Source organism: Tenrec ecaudatus, chromosome 2 (assembly GCF_050624435.1).
Source record: "Tenrec ecaudatus isolate mTenEca1 chromosome 2, mTenEca1.hap1, whole genome shotgun sequence".
NCBI lineage: Eukaryota > Metazoa > Chordata > Mammalia > Afrosoricida > Tenrecidae > Tenrec > Tenrec ecaudatus.
In genome coordinates this window covers 51,713,174-51,729,481 of record NC_134531.1, presented here as the reverse complement: position 1 = coordinate 51,729,481, position 16,308 = coordinate 51,713,174, and the positions used below count along the sequence as shown (strand labels likewise).

Sequence of the window (16,308 nt, the reverse complement as noted above, 5' to 3'; positions counted from 1 at the left end):
CAGGAGCAGGGCCCTCCTGACTTCCCTGGGCTAACAGCTTCCCTTCAGGAACCCACTCAAAGGAGTCCCTGTGAGTCCCCCATGTTCCTCCCAGCCCCACCATTCAAAAGTCTCCTACCTGTGGGAGAGAGATGACGGTGATCGCAGTCCCCTAACCTCACTATCTCTCTCTCTCTCTCTCTCTCTCTCTCTCTCTCTCTCTCTCTCTCTCTCTCTCTCTCTCCCTCTATCTCTATCTCTCTCTCTCTCTCTCTCTCTATCTCTGTCCCACAGAACTGGAGATGACTCTGAATCTAGCTGGAGGCAGGCGGGAAGGTCCAATTTAGGAAGGGGATGAGAGACCCATGGTGGGGCCCTCCTTGAATCAAGTTCTTGAATCAAGTTCTCTTTCTGGAAGGAAGAGTCTGCCCCAGCGACCACACAACATGGGCAGCATGGATGTCTGGTGTACCCCTTTGGTTTGGGCCCTCTGGCTCCCAGGCCGGGGCGTAAAGAGCAGCAAGGACTGACCTAGAGGCCTGTCCCCCAGTGGCCTATCTCAAGCCACCCGCCTTCCTTCAGGGAGCAGCAGTGGGTGTGGGGGAGTCTAGGCTCGGGGAGTCCTATGGGAGTAGGCATCACAGAAGCCGCAGAGAGGGCTCCTGCAGACACTGTGAATGAGGACTTCCATTCAGACCAGGAGCCCTGGTGGCGCTGCTGGCTCAGCAGTGAACTACTAACCCACCGTGCAGGCGGTTCTAACCTGTGAGGGATGGATGAGGCTGTCTGCTCCCACAAGGGGTTACACTCTGGGAGCCCCGAGGAGTCAGCTGCTCCCCAGCAAGAGATGTGGCCGTCTGCTTCGTGGCCTCTGAAATCCTATGGGAACAGTTCTACTCTCGGGTTTGGTGGTGGTGGTTTTTCTTTGAGAGAATTGGACATGAACCCCGGTCCTGGGAGAGGAACCCTGGATGGGGAATTTATAAAATCTCCATTTGCAATGTTATCAATGAAGTGACACACCAACTAGAGTGGGTATGATGTCTCTTAAAAAAAAACAACAACACTAGACAGACACACTGCCACAGGGAGAGAAAACAGACTCCTTGTACGCCGGGAGGCAGACCCATGGAGATTAGCAAAAGAACACGAGAGCTCATCTGCGGACACCAGAAACATGAGAGGTGTGGGCAGCGTCCCAGGGTGTGGATGCAGAGGTCTAGCCACCTGGGGAGAGGTGGGGCAAAGTCTGTTCTTGAAAGGCACCTAGTACTTGGTGATATTTTGTAGGTCCCCAGGGTCGGGGGGAGGGGGGCGGGTACAGGCGGTTTGTAATTGATGAGAAACCTCAAGGCTGGTGGTGTGAACTGCCGCCACCACCCCACCATCCAGCGGAAGAAAGGCCTGATCATCTGTTTCCGCACAGATCATGAAGTTCCACTGATTGCCCTTGAACCAGTTCTAGCTCCTAGCCACCTCATAGAGCAGAACACAAGGAGGGGGCTTCCAAAATGCATGGGAAAATCCCATTCACTTTTAATCCCATTTCACACCAGCGGCTTTGTTTTGTTTTTTTTTAAGCCCATAGGGTTTCCAAGTTCACACATCTTTATGGAAGCAGACTGCCTCATCTCTCTCCTTTGAAGTGTCTAGGGGGGTTGGAACCACTGACCTTTGGTGAGCAGATAAGCACGTGACCAAGGTGGCACCAGGGCTCCGCCCACGTGATGACCCCCTAGCGGGTTGTTGAGACGGTGCATCTGGACCAGGAGCAGACAGCGTCATCTTGCTCCAGAGCAGGGAACAGCTCAGCCCCCACACCATACCACCGCCAGGGCTACGGAGGGTCACCCGAGACCACGTGGAAATCAATCCATGGTCAGTGTGGAAGGTGCACCCTCAGGGCCATGGGCTGGATGTCGGTTAGCTCTCAGAAGGTCAAGCGAAGTCTGAGTGGCTGGCTTGCCCAGTGTCTGCCTGCTCTAGAAGCACTGACTGTTCAAAGCAGGTTTCCTGGGGGAACTCCATTCACCTTCCTGCATGGCAACCACTGGGCCCACTGCCTCCCTCCCCCCAACTCACCCTGCTGCCAAGGGCCTGCTGAAGGACCACCGAGGCACATAGCTACACACCTGGAAGTCATCTGACATTGCCAGTCAGGGTTCAAGCCTGGTGCCCTGTACCCTGCCCTCAGCACTTGGGCTAAAGGCTCATCCGGAAGTCCCATGGTTCAAGTGCTAAACTGGGTTGTTGCGGCCAAGTAGCTAGTGCCACATGTTCCCAGGCTCTGCTCAGCTGCTTCTGGGCAGAGGCCTGTTAAGCTGGTCCACATTCCAGGCCGCTGAGCCAAGGTGAGGGGCCAGAGTCCCTGCCCAAAAGGCCCAGGGGTCTTTGGTGCCTTCCTAGTCCCAGGCTTGGGTGGAAAACAAAGGGCCTGGGAGGCCCGCAGGGAACTGTTGCCAGGGCTGGAGGACCAGCCTGCCTGCAGAGTGGAGCCCGCCTGGGACCCAGAAGCCTGGGACCCAGAGGCCTGTTACCCGATGTCCCGCCTCAGGCCATCTTCCTTCCTTGACTCATCCGCAGTCCGTATCTGATGAAGGGTCCTCTTGACCACCATGGAGGAGAAGATGTCTCAGACACGGATTTCAAGAGGATTCTCATTCAGGAAGAAGGCCGGGGGGCGGGGGGTGGGTGGGGTGGAGCTGGCTCGAAAAGAGAAGCACTCAACTACTAGCCCAAAGCTTGGCAGTTCCAAACCACCCAGAGGCACCTCAAAAGATCGGTGTTGCAAACTCCTGCCAGACGGTCGTCTTAGCCTTGAAAAGCCCCTGGGGCCGGTCTACCCTGCACACATGGGTCCCCAGGAAGGGGAGGCGGCGGCTTGAAGGCCACACCACACACGGATGAGGTGGCTCAGACGCCCCCGCCTCCAGCCTGCCTGAGAGGGCTGCCTCTGAGCGGAAACCAAGAAGAGGCCAAGGTGGAGGAAGAGGTTATGCCCTCTGAGAGCAGTCACCTGCTAAGGAAAAGTTCAGCTTCTGGCTGTGCCCAGGACCCAATCCCTCGGGAGCGTGGGAGACAGCCACCTCCCGAGTTCCCTGGGCACCGAGCTCAGACTGGTCCTTGCACAAGGATTGTCAGGAGACCTCCGGGAGAGCGCTGTACCTGAAGGGACACAGGAGTCGGTTTCCTGCACAAAAGCCTGTTCCTTCCATCAAGGAATCACACACCGTGCCGCCCAAGCTCCACCAGCAGCTCGGGGGCACGGAGCGTTCCTGTCACAGGCAGAAAGGGGAGGGGGTCCAGAGAGGGCTTCTTGCCAGGTCTTGGGGTCTTTTCTGATCAACAGTCATTCACCCCGAGACGCAGACGGACGCAAGCATGGAGACAATTACACATCCCTCTCGGTTTGGTCTGGGAGTTCTTCAGATGCAAGAAATTCTCTCGTTGTCACCGAATTTTTCAAGTATGGATTTGGTGTTCCCTCCTGACAGACAGGGTCTGGCTTCAAACTTTGATCCGAGAGGAGAAGTTGCTCTTTGGCTTCTGAGCAGGGCCCTTCCGGCATTCCCACAAAGAGGTCTTGGGGTTTTCTGGGTGGACTCTCTGGTGAGATCAAGGGTTCGCGGAAGCTCTTTCTCAGGGGATGATCAGGCGTGCAGAGGGCGATCACATATTCATTCTTCCCCTCTCCAACAATATTCTTCTGACATTTCAGGAGCTCTTCCGTGGAAACTCCTTCCAGAAAATTCTCAGAGCTCACTACCAACTTGTCGATAAGGTCACTGGTGTCATAGTAGAGTGCTAGAATCCTGTCTTCTGTGCTCACTGAGTTACCAAACGGTGCCGTCTTCAGATTTAGCTTATTCTGGAAAAAGAGAAAGAGATATGCCGAGTGGCAACTTAAGGGGTATCTATCATGTAACCAAGAAGCCATTAGACTTTGGACAGTCCTTTCTGAAGAGCCCCTGCCGCACCATCTTGCTTCTAAATACTAGAAGTGGTGCCCAGTCCCCTCCACATGCCCCTCCAGAGGAGCTTGACAAGAATGTTTTCTGAGGAAAAAAAGCCCCTGTCGAAAAGTTCTGTCTTCTGAGGAACGTCACAAGCAAATGCTCACAAAACCTCTTATGTTGGGAGCATCGAGATGAGAACTCAAAGTAAAAACACAACTTAGAGACAAATGACTTTCTAGCATTTTCCAGAAAATCAAAGGTAACCTCATGGCAAGAACCCAGTCTCTGTCATCTTCACGTTGTCGGGGTCTAGCCCACTGCCTGGCTTTCCCCAAAACCAAACGCACTGCCATTGAGCGGGTGCCGACCACAGCAGCCCTGGAGGTGAGGGCAGAACTGGTAGCTGTGGGTTTCGACACTGTCGCTCTGTACGGGAGTAGAAAGCCTCCTCTTGCCTCTGACATGGAGCTGGGGGTTTCTAACTGCCAACCTTATGCTTGGCAGCCCCACCTGTCACTAAGTGCTTGCTGTAGAGGGCAGATCTACAGATCATTAAAAAATGCATTTTACCCATCAGACAGCACCACCTGTGATTCGTGTATTCTCATAAGAAACTCTTACGGGTTGAGACATAAATAGAAAAATATGACAGCTAAAAGTGAGAAACTAAAATGAATGTCGTAACAAAAACAATGTCTACATTGGAAAAAGATTTCTGAGATGTAGAGGGGCAAATATTAAAAAATCCTTTAGCAAGTCTCTTACTAAAGAGGACTTACAAGCATAGTTGATCTGACTTATTAGATACCACATAAGCAAGAACTCTGACTTAAAAGCAGAATAGCTTTCCGTGTAAAAATATATCTGTGAAAAAGGAAGGTTTTTTGAAAATCATTTTATTGGGGGCTCACACAACTCTTTTTTTTTCTTTCTTTAATTGTTTTATTGGGGGCTCATACAACTCTCATCACAATCCATACATACATCAATTGTGTCAAGCACATTTGTACATTCGTTGCCCTCATCATTCTCACATTTGCTCTCCACTTAAGCCCTTGGCATCAGTTCCTCATTTTTCCGCCTCCCTCTGAACTCACCCCTCCATCATGAACCCTTCATAATTTATAAATTATTATTTTGTTATATCTTACACTGTCCAACATCTCCGTTCACCCACTTTTCTGTTGTCCATCCCCCAGGGAGGAGGTTATATGTCGATCCTTGTAATTGGTTCCACCTTTCCAACCTACCCTCCCCTCCCTCCACCCTCCCGGTATCGCCACTCACACCACTGGTCCTGAAGGGATTGGATTCCCTGTGTTTCCAGTTCCTATCTGTACCAGTGTCCATCCTCTGGTCTAGCCAGATTTATAAGGTAGAATTGGGATCATGATAGTGGGGGAGAGGGGGGGTGGGGGGTGGAAGCATTTAGGAACTAGAGTAAAGTTGTATGTTTCATTGTTGCTACATTGCATCCTGACCAGCTCCTCTCCTCCCTGCGATCCTTCCATAAGGGGATGTCCAATTGCCTACAAATGGGCTTTGGGTCTCCACTCCACATTCTCCCTCATTCACAATGATATGATTTTTTGTTCTGATGATGCCTGATACCTGATCACCTCATGATCTCACTGGCTGGTGTGCTTCTTCCATGTGGGTTTTGTTGCTTCTGAGTTAGATGGCCGCTTGTTTACCTTCAAGCCTTTAAGACCCCAGATGCTATATCTTTTGATAGCCAGGCACCATTATTAGCTTTCTTCGCCACATTTGCTTATGCACCCATTTGTCTACATAATTCATATCAGGGAGGTGAGTACACAATGATATGATTTTTTGTTCTGATACCTGATCACCTCATGACCTCACAGGCTGGTGTGCTTCTTCTATGTGGGCTTTGTTGCTTCTCAGCTAGATGGCCGCTTGTTTACCTTCAAGTCTTTAAGACCTCAAGCATTATATCTTTTGATAGCTGGGCACCATCAGCTTTCTTCACCACATTTGCTTATTCACCTGTTTTGTCTTCAGCGATTGTGTCAGGAGGGTGAGCAACATAGAATGCCAATTTAATTGAACAAAGTATTCTTGCATTGAGGGAGTACTTGAGTGGAGGCCCAAGGTCCTTCTGCTACCTTAATACTAAACCTATAAATATATATACATAGATAGATTTCCCCATCTTCATATATAAGTATATTTACATATGTACATGCCCTTATTTAGACTTCTATAAATGCCCTTTGCCTCCTTGCTCTTTCCTCTATTTCTGAAAAAGTAAGTTTTCAGCATTGTCAGCTAAGCAATTGTGACTATAATTTCCCCAACCTGAGAAACACTCTGAGGTAGCCTGCTCTGGTTTGCTCTGCTCTAGCTTTGTGGGAGGTCTAGAGATTAAGTTACTCTTGGATGCTTTTAAAATGGTCTCAACCCCAAGGTTAAGCAAACGGTGGACAATTCAAAGGTAGCCAGAGGCACTTTGGAAGAAAGGCCTGGTAATCTACTGCCACCAGGGCATGGCCATTGAAAATCCTAGAGAGCAGTCTCACCCTGAGGACTTGGCGCCAACGTGCACTGCAGTCTACTGATGGCAACTGGTTTGGTAGGTTTGTGTTTTGCTTTTAAATCCTGTGGGGGGTAGGGGGCACCTTCTTTTGGATCCACAGCATCCCTACAGTACTAGTTCTAGGCCGGGCATATGGTGGGTCCCCATGAGCCTGGGGGTCCTTCTCTCTTATTCAAGGCATGAGGTTACAGCAGCCCCTGGAAGGCCAGTCCCATCTGCCCTGCCAATCATTCCCTGCGATGTCCCAACCTTTAGCTCTCTTGATGTGAACTCTGCTGTACATAGCTCAGCCCACGACCATCGCACTGGTCTGTCTCCCACAAGCAGCTTGTCCCAAAGATCTCCTCAACAAGAGCAGTTTACCTTGAAACCTTCTCCAGGCCACACTGCTATCCTGCTTTCAGCGGGGTTGGGAATGTCGGGCCAGCAAAGGTGCTTCAGTTTGCTAGGGAGAGATTCCAAAACATAAACTGAGTCCAAGAAGCCTCTGACCACTTGGTATAGCTGAGCCCAGAGAAGAACCTTTGCTAAGAAGAATCTGGTTCTTTCTTCTGTAAGAACGAGCCCTCAGCCTGGGAGGAGAGTACAGGTGAGGAAGCGAAATGCCTCCAGAGGGAGGAGCTTTCCTCCCCTGACCCTCTGGGCCAGGCCATCATCTCCACTCCAGGTGCTGATGGCTGGAGTGGCACCATCCAGTCACCTGGAGACTCACTCCTGGCAGAGGAACACCCCAAGCACTCACTATAAATACGAAGGTTCCCAGGTGTCACCCAAATCAGTAGCATCAACCTCTCCTGGAACTATGTTAGAAGTCTAAAATTCTTGTTTTCATTTCAGAACCATGGAATCAGAAACCCTTGGGCGGGGCCGGGTTCTGCCACATGCCGACACCCAAGAACAATTTCCTGAAGTGAGGGATCTAGACGAGAGAGCTGCAAACAGTTTGTGGAAAGACGATGGAAATTTCCCACGAACTTCTGAAAGCCTCTTCACACAGGACTTGTGCTGGAGACCAGACTGTAACCGTCAGGTGGGACCAACACAGGGTTGCGTCGGAGGCTGGCATTAGCAGGCTCTTGGCAACGAAGTGCACACCTGCTCAGTTCTGGAGAGAGCGCTTTCCTGAGGCAGAGACCTTGACCATCAGGGCCGACAGCAGTTGACACATACACACACTGCCGTCAAGTCTATTCTGACTCACAGCAAACCTACAGCACCGGAAAGAACTGCCCTTGGGAATTTCCGTGGCTGTAGCTTTTTATGGGTCTAGAAAATCCTGTGTTTCTCTCACAGAGCAGCTGGTGGTTTTGAACTGCTAACCTTGCAGTTAGCAGCCCAACTTATAACCCACTATGCCCCCAGGACCCTAAGAGTCACATGGAGGGAAGAAAAGCTCAGGACATTGAAGACACGCTTTCTCCCCCACAGTGATCAGAGCAGGAGGAACCAGTGCTCCTGTAGCCAGCCCTCCAACTGTGCACCACCACAAAAACAAGTGTGCTGGGCATACAATTGGCCAGGATGCCATGGGACACAGCTTGAGGCTTTGCCTGAGAGCCCACAGGCCCCTGTAGACACTGAAAGTTTGGGTCTCCTCTCCAACTTTCATCTCAGGTGGCAAACTCAGCAGATAATCCTGGGGGGCACCTGGAACTACGTCGGCCTCAAAATTGGCCTACGTCCTCTCTTTTGGTCAGAATTCCACTGAGCCACAGAGTGTGGCACATAATAATCACAATAAATATTTACTAGAATACAAGATGAATGGATACTACCTTGGCAGTAGCATGCTTTCACCCCTGCCTCCCCCCCACCCCGCCACCCCCTTGGTGACTTCCACCCCTTTGCACCCTGCATGTGGAAGGTAGAACCATAGCCTATAAACTCACTTGGGGTTCTTCAGACCGTATACCACCGCCAGGACAATGAGCATAAGAAGGCCTCCTCCAACCAGAGATGTGATGAGGAAAATCTCCATGACGTCTGTGGAAAGCAGGAGAGTAAATGTCAGTGGCGGACTGGGCTCCTCGTGGTCTTCACGAGATCCGACATGAACTTCGTGCCCAGGAGCTTCGGCAGCACCTTGGTTAGAGGTCGAAGGTGTCCCACGAGAAGATGCTTGGTGTTAACTAGCTCCTATGCCTGGATATGGTATGGAACCCCCATAGGGCAGTGGGGTCAAGTGTCGAGTTGCTAACTGAAAGATGGAGGGTTCAAACCCAGCGGCTGTCTGCTCCCATAAAGAGCTGCAGTCTTGGAAACGCTATGGAGCAGTTCTGCTCTGTCCTATAGAGTTGATATGAGTTGGGATTGAATCAATGGCATTGAGTCTGGGTTGCTTTTGTTCCGTTTTGTTCTCTGTGTGTGTGTGTGTGTGTGTCCTAGTGGATTCCTCACTGGGCTGTGAGCCATAAGGTCACCAGTCACTGCGACAGAGAAAGATGAGACTTTCTGTTCCTGCAAAGATTTACAGCCTCAGAGACCCAGAGAGTGGTACCCTGTCCAGTAGGGTGGCTATGAGTCAGCACTCACTCGGCGGCAGTGAGTTCAAGTTCGAAAGAAGGAGCCCTGGTGGTGGAGTTCTAGCCTGTTCCACAGTCTCTATGGGTAACCCCCTCTGAGAAGAGGGTTTTCTTTGTTATGTCCATGGGGGGTGTATGCTACATCTCATCACTTGTGAGTTCAAAGGAGCAGTACAGATAGAGAGACAGGCAAGCTCTGACAGAAGGAGATGGGGGCCATGTGAATATCGGCACGCAGCCCAGGGGAAGGAATGCCTGGCTACAGATGCTGAAGGAGACAAGGACCTTCCCCTAGAGCAGTAGTTCTCAACCTTCCAAATGCCGCCACCCTTAAATCCAGTTCCTCATGTGGTGGTGACCCCCAACCATAAAATTATTTCGTTGCTACTTCGTCACTGTCATTTTGCTACTGTTATGAATCAGGCGACCCCTGTGAAAGGGTCCTTCGATCCCCAACAGGGTTGGGACCCACAGGTTGAAAACCGCTGCTTTACATGATTTGAGGGAGTCTGTGACACAGCGACAAAATAACTCCAACAAAACTCAAACTCACGGCCAGAGTCGGTTCTGACTCGCAGCAACCTTACAGGACAGCGTTAGAACCGCATCCTTTGGTCTCCGAGGCTGGAAATCGTTGTGGAAGCAGAAAGCCCCATCTTTCTTCTCAGACCAGGTAAACCCAAACCAAACGCACTGCCATCAAGTTGATTCTGACTCAGAGTGACCCCATAGCACAGGGTAGAACTGCCCCTGGGGGGTTCGAGTTTGTAATTCTTTAAGGGAGTAGAGAGCCTTGTCTTTCCCCCTCCAAACAGCTGGTAGTTTCAAAGTGCTGACCTGGCAGTTAGCAGCCCACCGTGTAACCACTACCCCACCAGGGCGCCTCCTCTGAGCTACAAACCCAACCACACTCCCTGCCACCGGAGTCAACGCTGACTCATAGCAAGCCGCCCGTGGGTTTCTGAGACAGTGTTTCTGGAAGTAGAAAGCCCAGTCTTTCTCCCACAGAGCTGCTGGCGGTTTTGAACTGCCAACCATGCAGATCACAGCTGAGTGGGTTTGAATTACTCCCCCTGTGGTCAACAGCCCAATGCACAACCACGTGCCACCAGGGCATCTAACAAAACACCTCGCCTCTCCAAACCCAGCTCTCTCTCTGCTTTCCTGCCATGTAACCTGGGTTCCCTACTCTTCCCTTCCAGAGAATCCTTCCCAGAAGGTCAGTGAGCCAGGAAGCAGGACAGCTTTCCTCACTGAAGACAGTGGTGGGTTTCCTCCTGTCACTGGTCAGAGTCATCCCTGAGGAAAATGTCAAGGAGGCGTCTCCATGACAGGGAGAAAATACTCACTCAGTGACAATGTTTTGAAGTTGATCCTGGTTCCGTTGGCTCCTCCAGCAATGGTACTGGCCATGACCTGGACCGTGTACGGGGTATTTCGTGTCAGGGGCTCCAGCTCACACTGCAGGGTGCTGGAGTTGACTGTCACAGCTAAATAAAAAAAAATCGAGAGAGAGATGTCAAATATCACAGCTGAGCCCAACAGAACATTGCCTTTGTGGCGCCCAAATAAGATCACTGGCCTTCCACGTTGGGACACCCAACCCCTCCCACTATGGCCCACTTAAAATCACCTGTGAAGGTTAGTCCGAGGCCTGTACATAAGTGCAGCCACTCTTAGAGAAAAATTAAATAGGGTGAGTCTTTATAACCTTCCACTTGGCAGTGGTTTCTTAGACAGAACACCCAAAGCACAGCAACAAAAGAAAAATGAGATAAACTGAACATAGACATCAAAATCATGTGTGCATCCAGAAAATGAAAAGACAACCCACAGGAGAAAATATTTGCCGGTATTATTGCTGATGAGAGTCTAGCGTAGAGAATTCTTCCAAGCAACAACAAAAAAATCAACCCCCTAATTTTAAAATGGGCCAGAGGTTTGCAGAGATGTTTAAAGAAGACAGAAAATTGGCTAACAAGCACATTGGAAGGTGATCAGCATCATCAGTCATTGATCAAACCCAGAGCAGTCACAAATGAGAAGACAAGGTCTCTTTGGACTGCTGACCAAGGTTTTCTGTCCCAAGTCCTGCTGCACAGTCGCTCAAATTCACAGAAACTGGTGACCACGACCTTGAAGCCAGGCAGACTCCATGTATGTCGGAGTAGAAAGGTGCTCCATTGGGTTTCCAGTGGTTCTGTTTTGTTAAAGAAGACCGCCTGGTCTTTCTTACAAAGTACCTGTGGTTGTATTGGCAGGGGGTCGGGGGGGGGTGTTTGTCTTTTTTTCTTTCCTTTTCTGTGGTTGTATTTGAACTTCGGATCTTTTTGGTAGCAATTGAATGAATTAATCACTTGCCACACACAGCTCAAAACAAAAACTCACTGCCATTGAGTTGATTCCAACTCATAGCGACCCTATAGAACAGTGTAGAACTGCTCCTGTGGGTTTCTAAGAAAGAAACCTCTTTAAAGGTACAGAAAGCTTCATCTTTCAATGCATTACAAAAAATTGGACCGGTTCTATTCTGTCATATGAAGTTGCTATGAATCAGCCTCTAACATCAACCAGAATAAGGAATCCTTGGGTGTTACAAAAAAGTCCTGGTGGCATAGCGGTTCCATGTCAGGCTGCTAACTGCAAGGCTTTCCACCCCCGTAGGACTTACAATCTCAGAACCCCCAGGGGCAGTCCTCCTCTGTCCTGTAGGGTCACCTTCAGTCAGAAGGGACTCTAGCAGTTGAGTTTGGAATGGTTCAGAAACTCTGCCGAAGCAGATCACTGTCCGGCCTTTCTGAAACAGAGCCACGGGGTGGGCTCGAATTGGTAACCTTTCTGCTAGCAGCCAAGCTCATAAGCATCGCACGCCCGGGAATCCTTTCCTCGAACGCAAACTCCCTGCCATCAGGTCCAGCTGACTCATCGTGACCCTATAGGACACAGTAGAATTGATCCTTTAGGTTTCCCAGGCTGTCAATCCACAGAACGCCTCATTTTCCTTCCTCACAGTGGCTAGTGGGTTCAAACGGCTGACCTTGTGCTCTGCAGCCCAAATTGTAACCCACTGTACCACCAAGATTCCTTAGAAAAATGCAAATCAAAATCATAATGAGATGACGCTTTACACTTAGTAACATGGATACATAAGTTAGTGAGGATGTGAAAAAAAAGCTGGAGAGTTCATACATGACTGAGAGAAGTTCAAAGGTTAACTGCTATGGAACACATTCTGGTAGTTCCTCAGAAAGTTGGACATGGGAGTGTCACATGACCCAGCAATTCCACTTCTAAGTATATACCCCCAAAGAACTAAAAAAATAGGTGTTCAAACCAAGATTTGTACATGAATATTCACAGCAACACAATTCACAATAGCCAAAAGGTGGGAGCAATTCAAGCGTCCATCAGCTGATAAATGCATAAACATGATGTGGTACAATGGAATGAAGTAATGGTACAATAGCCCTTGAGGACATTATGCTAAGTGAAAGCACTAAGAACGCAGACACAAAAGGTCACATCGTGTAGGATCCACTTAGATGAAATAGCCAGCATAGAGCAATCCAAAGCAAGAAAGCTGACCAGTAGCTTCCAGAAGCTGGGAGGAACTGGAGAAGAACTGAGGAATAGGCCAGAGCTTCCACTTGGGTGATGAGGCGCTGTAACCGGAGAGAGGGGTGATCCTTGTGAAACACTGTGAAGGCACCGAGTGTCACTGAATTAGACCCTCTCAAACAGCAAACATGGTAATTTTACATTTTGTACATTCTACCCGAGTAGAAACCAAAATTCCCAGCCTCCACAGGAATCCAACCCTGAATGCCGTAAGTGCCAACCTTGGGGTTAGGAGCCCAACACTTACCAACGGTGTCACTAGAGTCCCTGGAACACAAAGTTCTCAGCAAATGTACCCTGGAGATTCCAGAGTCATCTGATATTAACCCGGATGAAGAGATTGTTTAACATGTCATCAATTAAATGTAAAAGTAATATAAGGAATATGCTATGCCCTATCTTATACCAGTATACAATTTTTAGTTACATTTAACAAGGAAAGGCAAATTATAATTGGTTATTACCAGTCCTACCAATCATCTTCATTATAAAATAAATAGCTAGGATCTAACCTTGCATAAGACCCACATTTTATTCCATGTTGTTGACTCTATTGTTGGTAGGTGCCATTAGATCAGCTCTGACCCATAACAACCCTATGTGCAACCGAATGGAACACTGCAGGGTCCTTCCTGGGTCATCCGCACAATTGTTCCTCTGCCTGGGTCCGCTGATGCAGCCACTGTGTCAATTGATCTCATCGAAGGCCTTCCTCTTTTTCACTGCCCTTCCACATTACCAAACATGGTGTCCTTCTCCAGGGACTGGTCTCTCCTGAGTGTATAAGTGTATACAAAGTGTATAAGACAAATCTTTCCATCCTCACCGCTAAGGAGCACTCTGACCTTACTTCTTCCAACAAAGATTGGTTGGAGTTGGTACTTTCACTATTCCTTCAACAGTCTATGGTACTTTCGCTAGCCTTCTCCAGCGCCACAATTCAAATCAATGCAGCGATTCATCTACGTTCTTCCTTATGCAGTGTCCAACTTTCACAAGAATATGAAGCAGCAGAGAATACCATGGCTTGAGCCAGGTGCACCTCAGCCCTCAAAGTAATATCCTTGCTGTTCAATACTCTGTGCAGCAGATTCATCTAATTGATTATGTCTTTTGATCTCTTGACTGATGCTTCCATGAGCATTGATTGTTCATTCTATCCAGAAAAAAATCATTGACAACTTCAACCTTTTCTCAATTTCTCATGATGGTCCAGTTGTGAGGATTTTGGTCTTCCTTACATTTAATTATAATCCATACTGAAGGATATAATCCTTGATCTTCATCATTAAGCGCTTCAATGTCTCCTCACTTTCAGCAAGCAAGGATGTGCCACCTGCGTATCGTGAGTTGTTCATCAGCCTTCCTCCAATTCCTTCTTCATATAATCCAGTTCCTCTGATGATTTGCTCAGCATATAGATTGAACAAATATGGTGAGAAGATACAGCCGGACTCATGCCTTTCCTGATTTTAAACCACACAGTATGCCCTTGATCTGTTCACACAACTGCCTCTTGATCTGTGTACAAGTTCCACACGAACTCAATGGAGTGTTCTGGAATTCTTCTCAAGGTTATCCAGAGTTTATGATGGTCCACATAGTCGAATGTCTTCTTCAATGAAACACATGTAAATGTCTTTCTGGTATTCTCTGCTTTCAGCACGATGCATCTGACATCAACAATGAGATCACTTGTTTCATGTCCTCTTCGGAATCCAACCTGCACTTCTGGCAGTTCACTGTCAATGTACTGCCACACCCATTGTTGGATGACCTTAAGCAAAATTTACTAGTGTGCAATATCAGTGATATTGTTCTACAGTTTGAAGATGCTGTTAGCTCACCTTTCTTTGGGATAGGCACAAATATGAATCTCTTCCAGTCAGTTGGCCAGGTCACTGTCTTCCAAATTTCCTGACGTAGACGAGTGAGTGTTTTGTGCTTCTTCAGCTTGCGAAAACATTGCCGTGGGCATCCCATCAATTCCTGGAGCCTTATTTTTGGCTGATGCATTCAGGGCAGTTTGAGCTTCTTCCGTCTGCACCGTTGGTGTTGGCTCACATGCTACCTCCTGAAATGGTGAAATGTCAAGGAGTTCTTTTTGGTACAGTGACTCTGTATTCTTCCCATCTTCCCTTGATGTTTCCTGCCTTATTCAGCATTTTGCCTAAGCTTTCAAGATTGAAACTTGAAGGCTTAAATTTTTTATTCCATAGGAACTAGGTTTCTGGCCAAAGAAAATGAACCTACGACAGTCTTTGAGATCTTCTTCCTAAAAGCTGGGCTACACAAAGAAGAAAGTGGTATAAGTATTAGACAATAGCTCGTTAACAAATTTGGAGCATATTATGGTGAAGAACATATTATCATTCTTGTCCCTAAAAAAGAACATCATGCTTGGTAAAGTAGAGGGTTGACAAAAAACAAAAAAATCAAAAAAAGCACAAGCCCTTCAAGGAGATGGATTGACACAGTGGCTGCAGCAATGGGCTCAAACATGACACCATTTATGAGTTGGCTCAAGACTAGTCAATGCTTCTTCTGCTGGACATAAGGTCTCTGAGAGTCAGAACCTACTGACAGTACCTAACAATACTACTAACTTTCTGAAAGCAGAGTCCACCGCCTGGAACCCAAGTCTGAACAGTTGCGGAAGAAGCATGCACTTACCCAGTTCTTCACCATTTTCAGCTTGGTAAAATATGGTGTAGTTGACGATGAAACCATTTCTCTGGCTCTTAGGAATCTCTTTCCATGTTATTGTGACTGTCTTCTTATCAATGTTTGCTACATTCGTCACAGGACCTGCTGATGGAACTTTAAAGGACAGAAAGTGAATTAAACCTCAACCACATCCTAGCAGGTCCTTCCTTAAAGGCTCTGAGGGACACCAAATCTAGTCAGATCAAACCAGGGCTGGGGGTGAGAAGTAGGGACAGAGAAGGGAACTGATGAATCCACTTGTTTGGGAAGATTTTTTCCCTGGAATCATCATCTTGAATAAGAAGGGAAGAGGTGTCAACACCAGAGGAAACCTTCTCTCCTACAAACCTCTCACGGTAAGTTGGCACCCAGTCTTTCATTCATATCTGAAGGTGTTGATAGTATCAAATAGTGAAAGACTGCCGCCAGTTAGGAGAGGAGATGGGTTAATTAGGGTGCGAGGTAGTACCGATGAAGAACACAGCTTTCCCCCAGATCCTGGATGCTTCCTCCCCCAAACTACCATGATCCGAATTCTACCTTGCAGGGCTGGATAGGGCAGAGGTTGTACACTGGTGCATATGAGGGCTGGAGGCACAGGGAATCCAGGGTGGATGACACCTTCAGGACCAAGGGTGTGAGGGGCGATGCTGGGAGAGTGGAGGGTGAGTGGGTTGGAGAGGGGGAACTGATTACAAGGATCCACATGTGACCTTCTCCTGGGAGTGGGACGGCAGAGAAGGGGGGGAAGGGAGACTCCGGATAGGGCAAGATATGACAAAATAACGATGTATAAATTACCAAGGGCACATGAGGGAGGGGGGAGCATGGAGAGAGGGGAAAACAAAAAAAGAGGACCTGATGCAAAGGGCTTAAGTGGAGAGCAAATGCTTTGAGAATGAGTGGGGCAGGGAATGTATGGATGTGCTTTATACAATTGATGTATGTGTATGTATGGATTGTGATA

At 48.5% G+C, this 16,308-nt stretch overlaps 1 protein-coding gene across 1 annotated transcript in view; it reads right to left on the bottom strand.

The window, feature by feature from the left end:
• Positions 1-3,370: 3,370 nt before the first annotated feature.
• Positions 3,371-16,308, bottom strand: part of IL31RA (interleukin 31 receptor A) — a 57,584-nt gene continuing 44,646 nt past the window's right edge. The window contains exons 10-14 of the mRNA XM_075543022.1: positions 15,309-15,455; positions 10,367-10,507; positions 8,385-8,478; positions 6,859-6,940; positions 3,371-3,847 (exon numbers count right to left, since the gene is read on the bottom strand). Coding sequence (XP_075399137.1) covers positions 3,371-3,847; positions 6,859-6,940; positions 8,385-8,478; positions 10,367-10,507; positions 15,309-15,455 — 941 coding nt within the window. The remainder of the gene's footprint in view (positions 3,848-6,858; positions 6,941-8,384; positions 8,479-10,366; positions 10,508-15,308; positions 15,456-16,308) is intronic.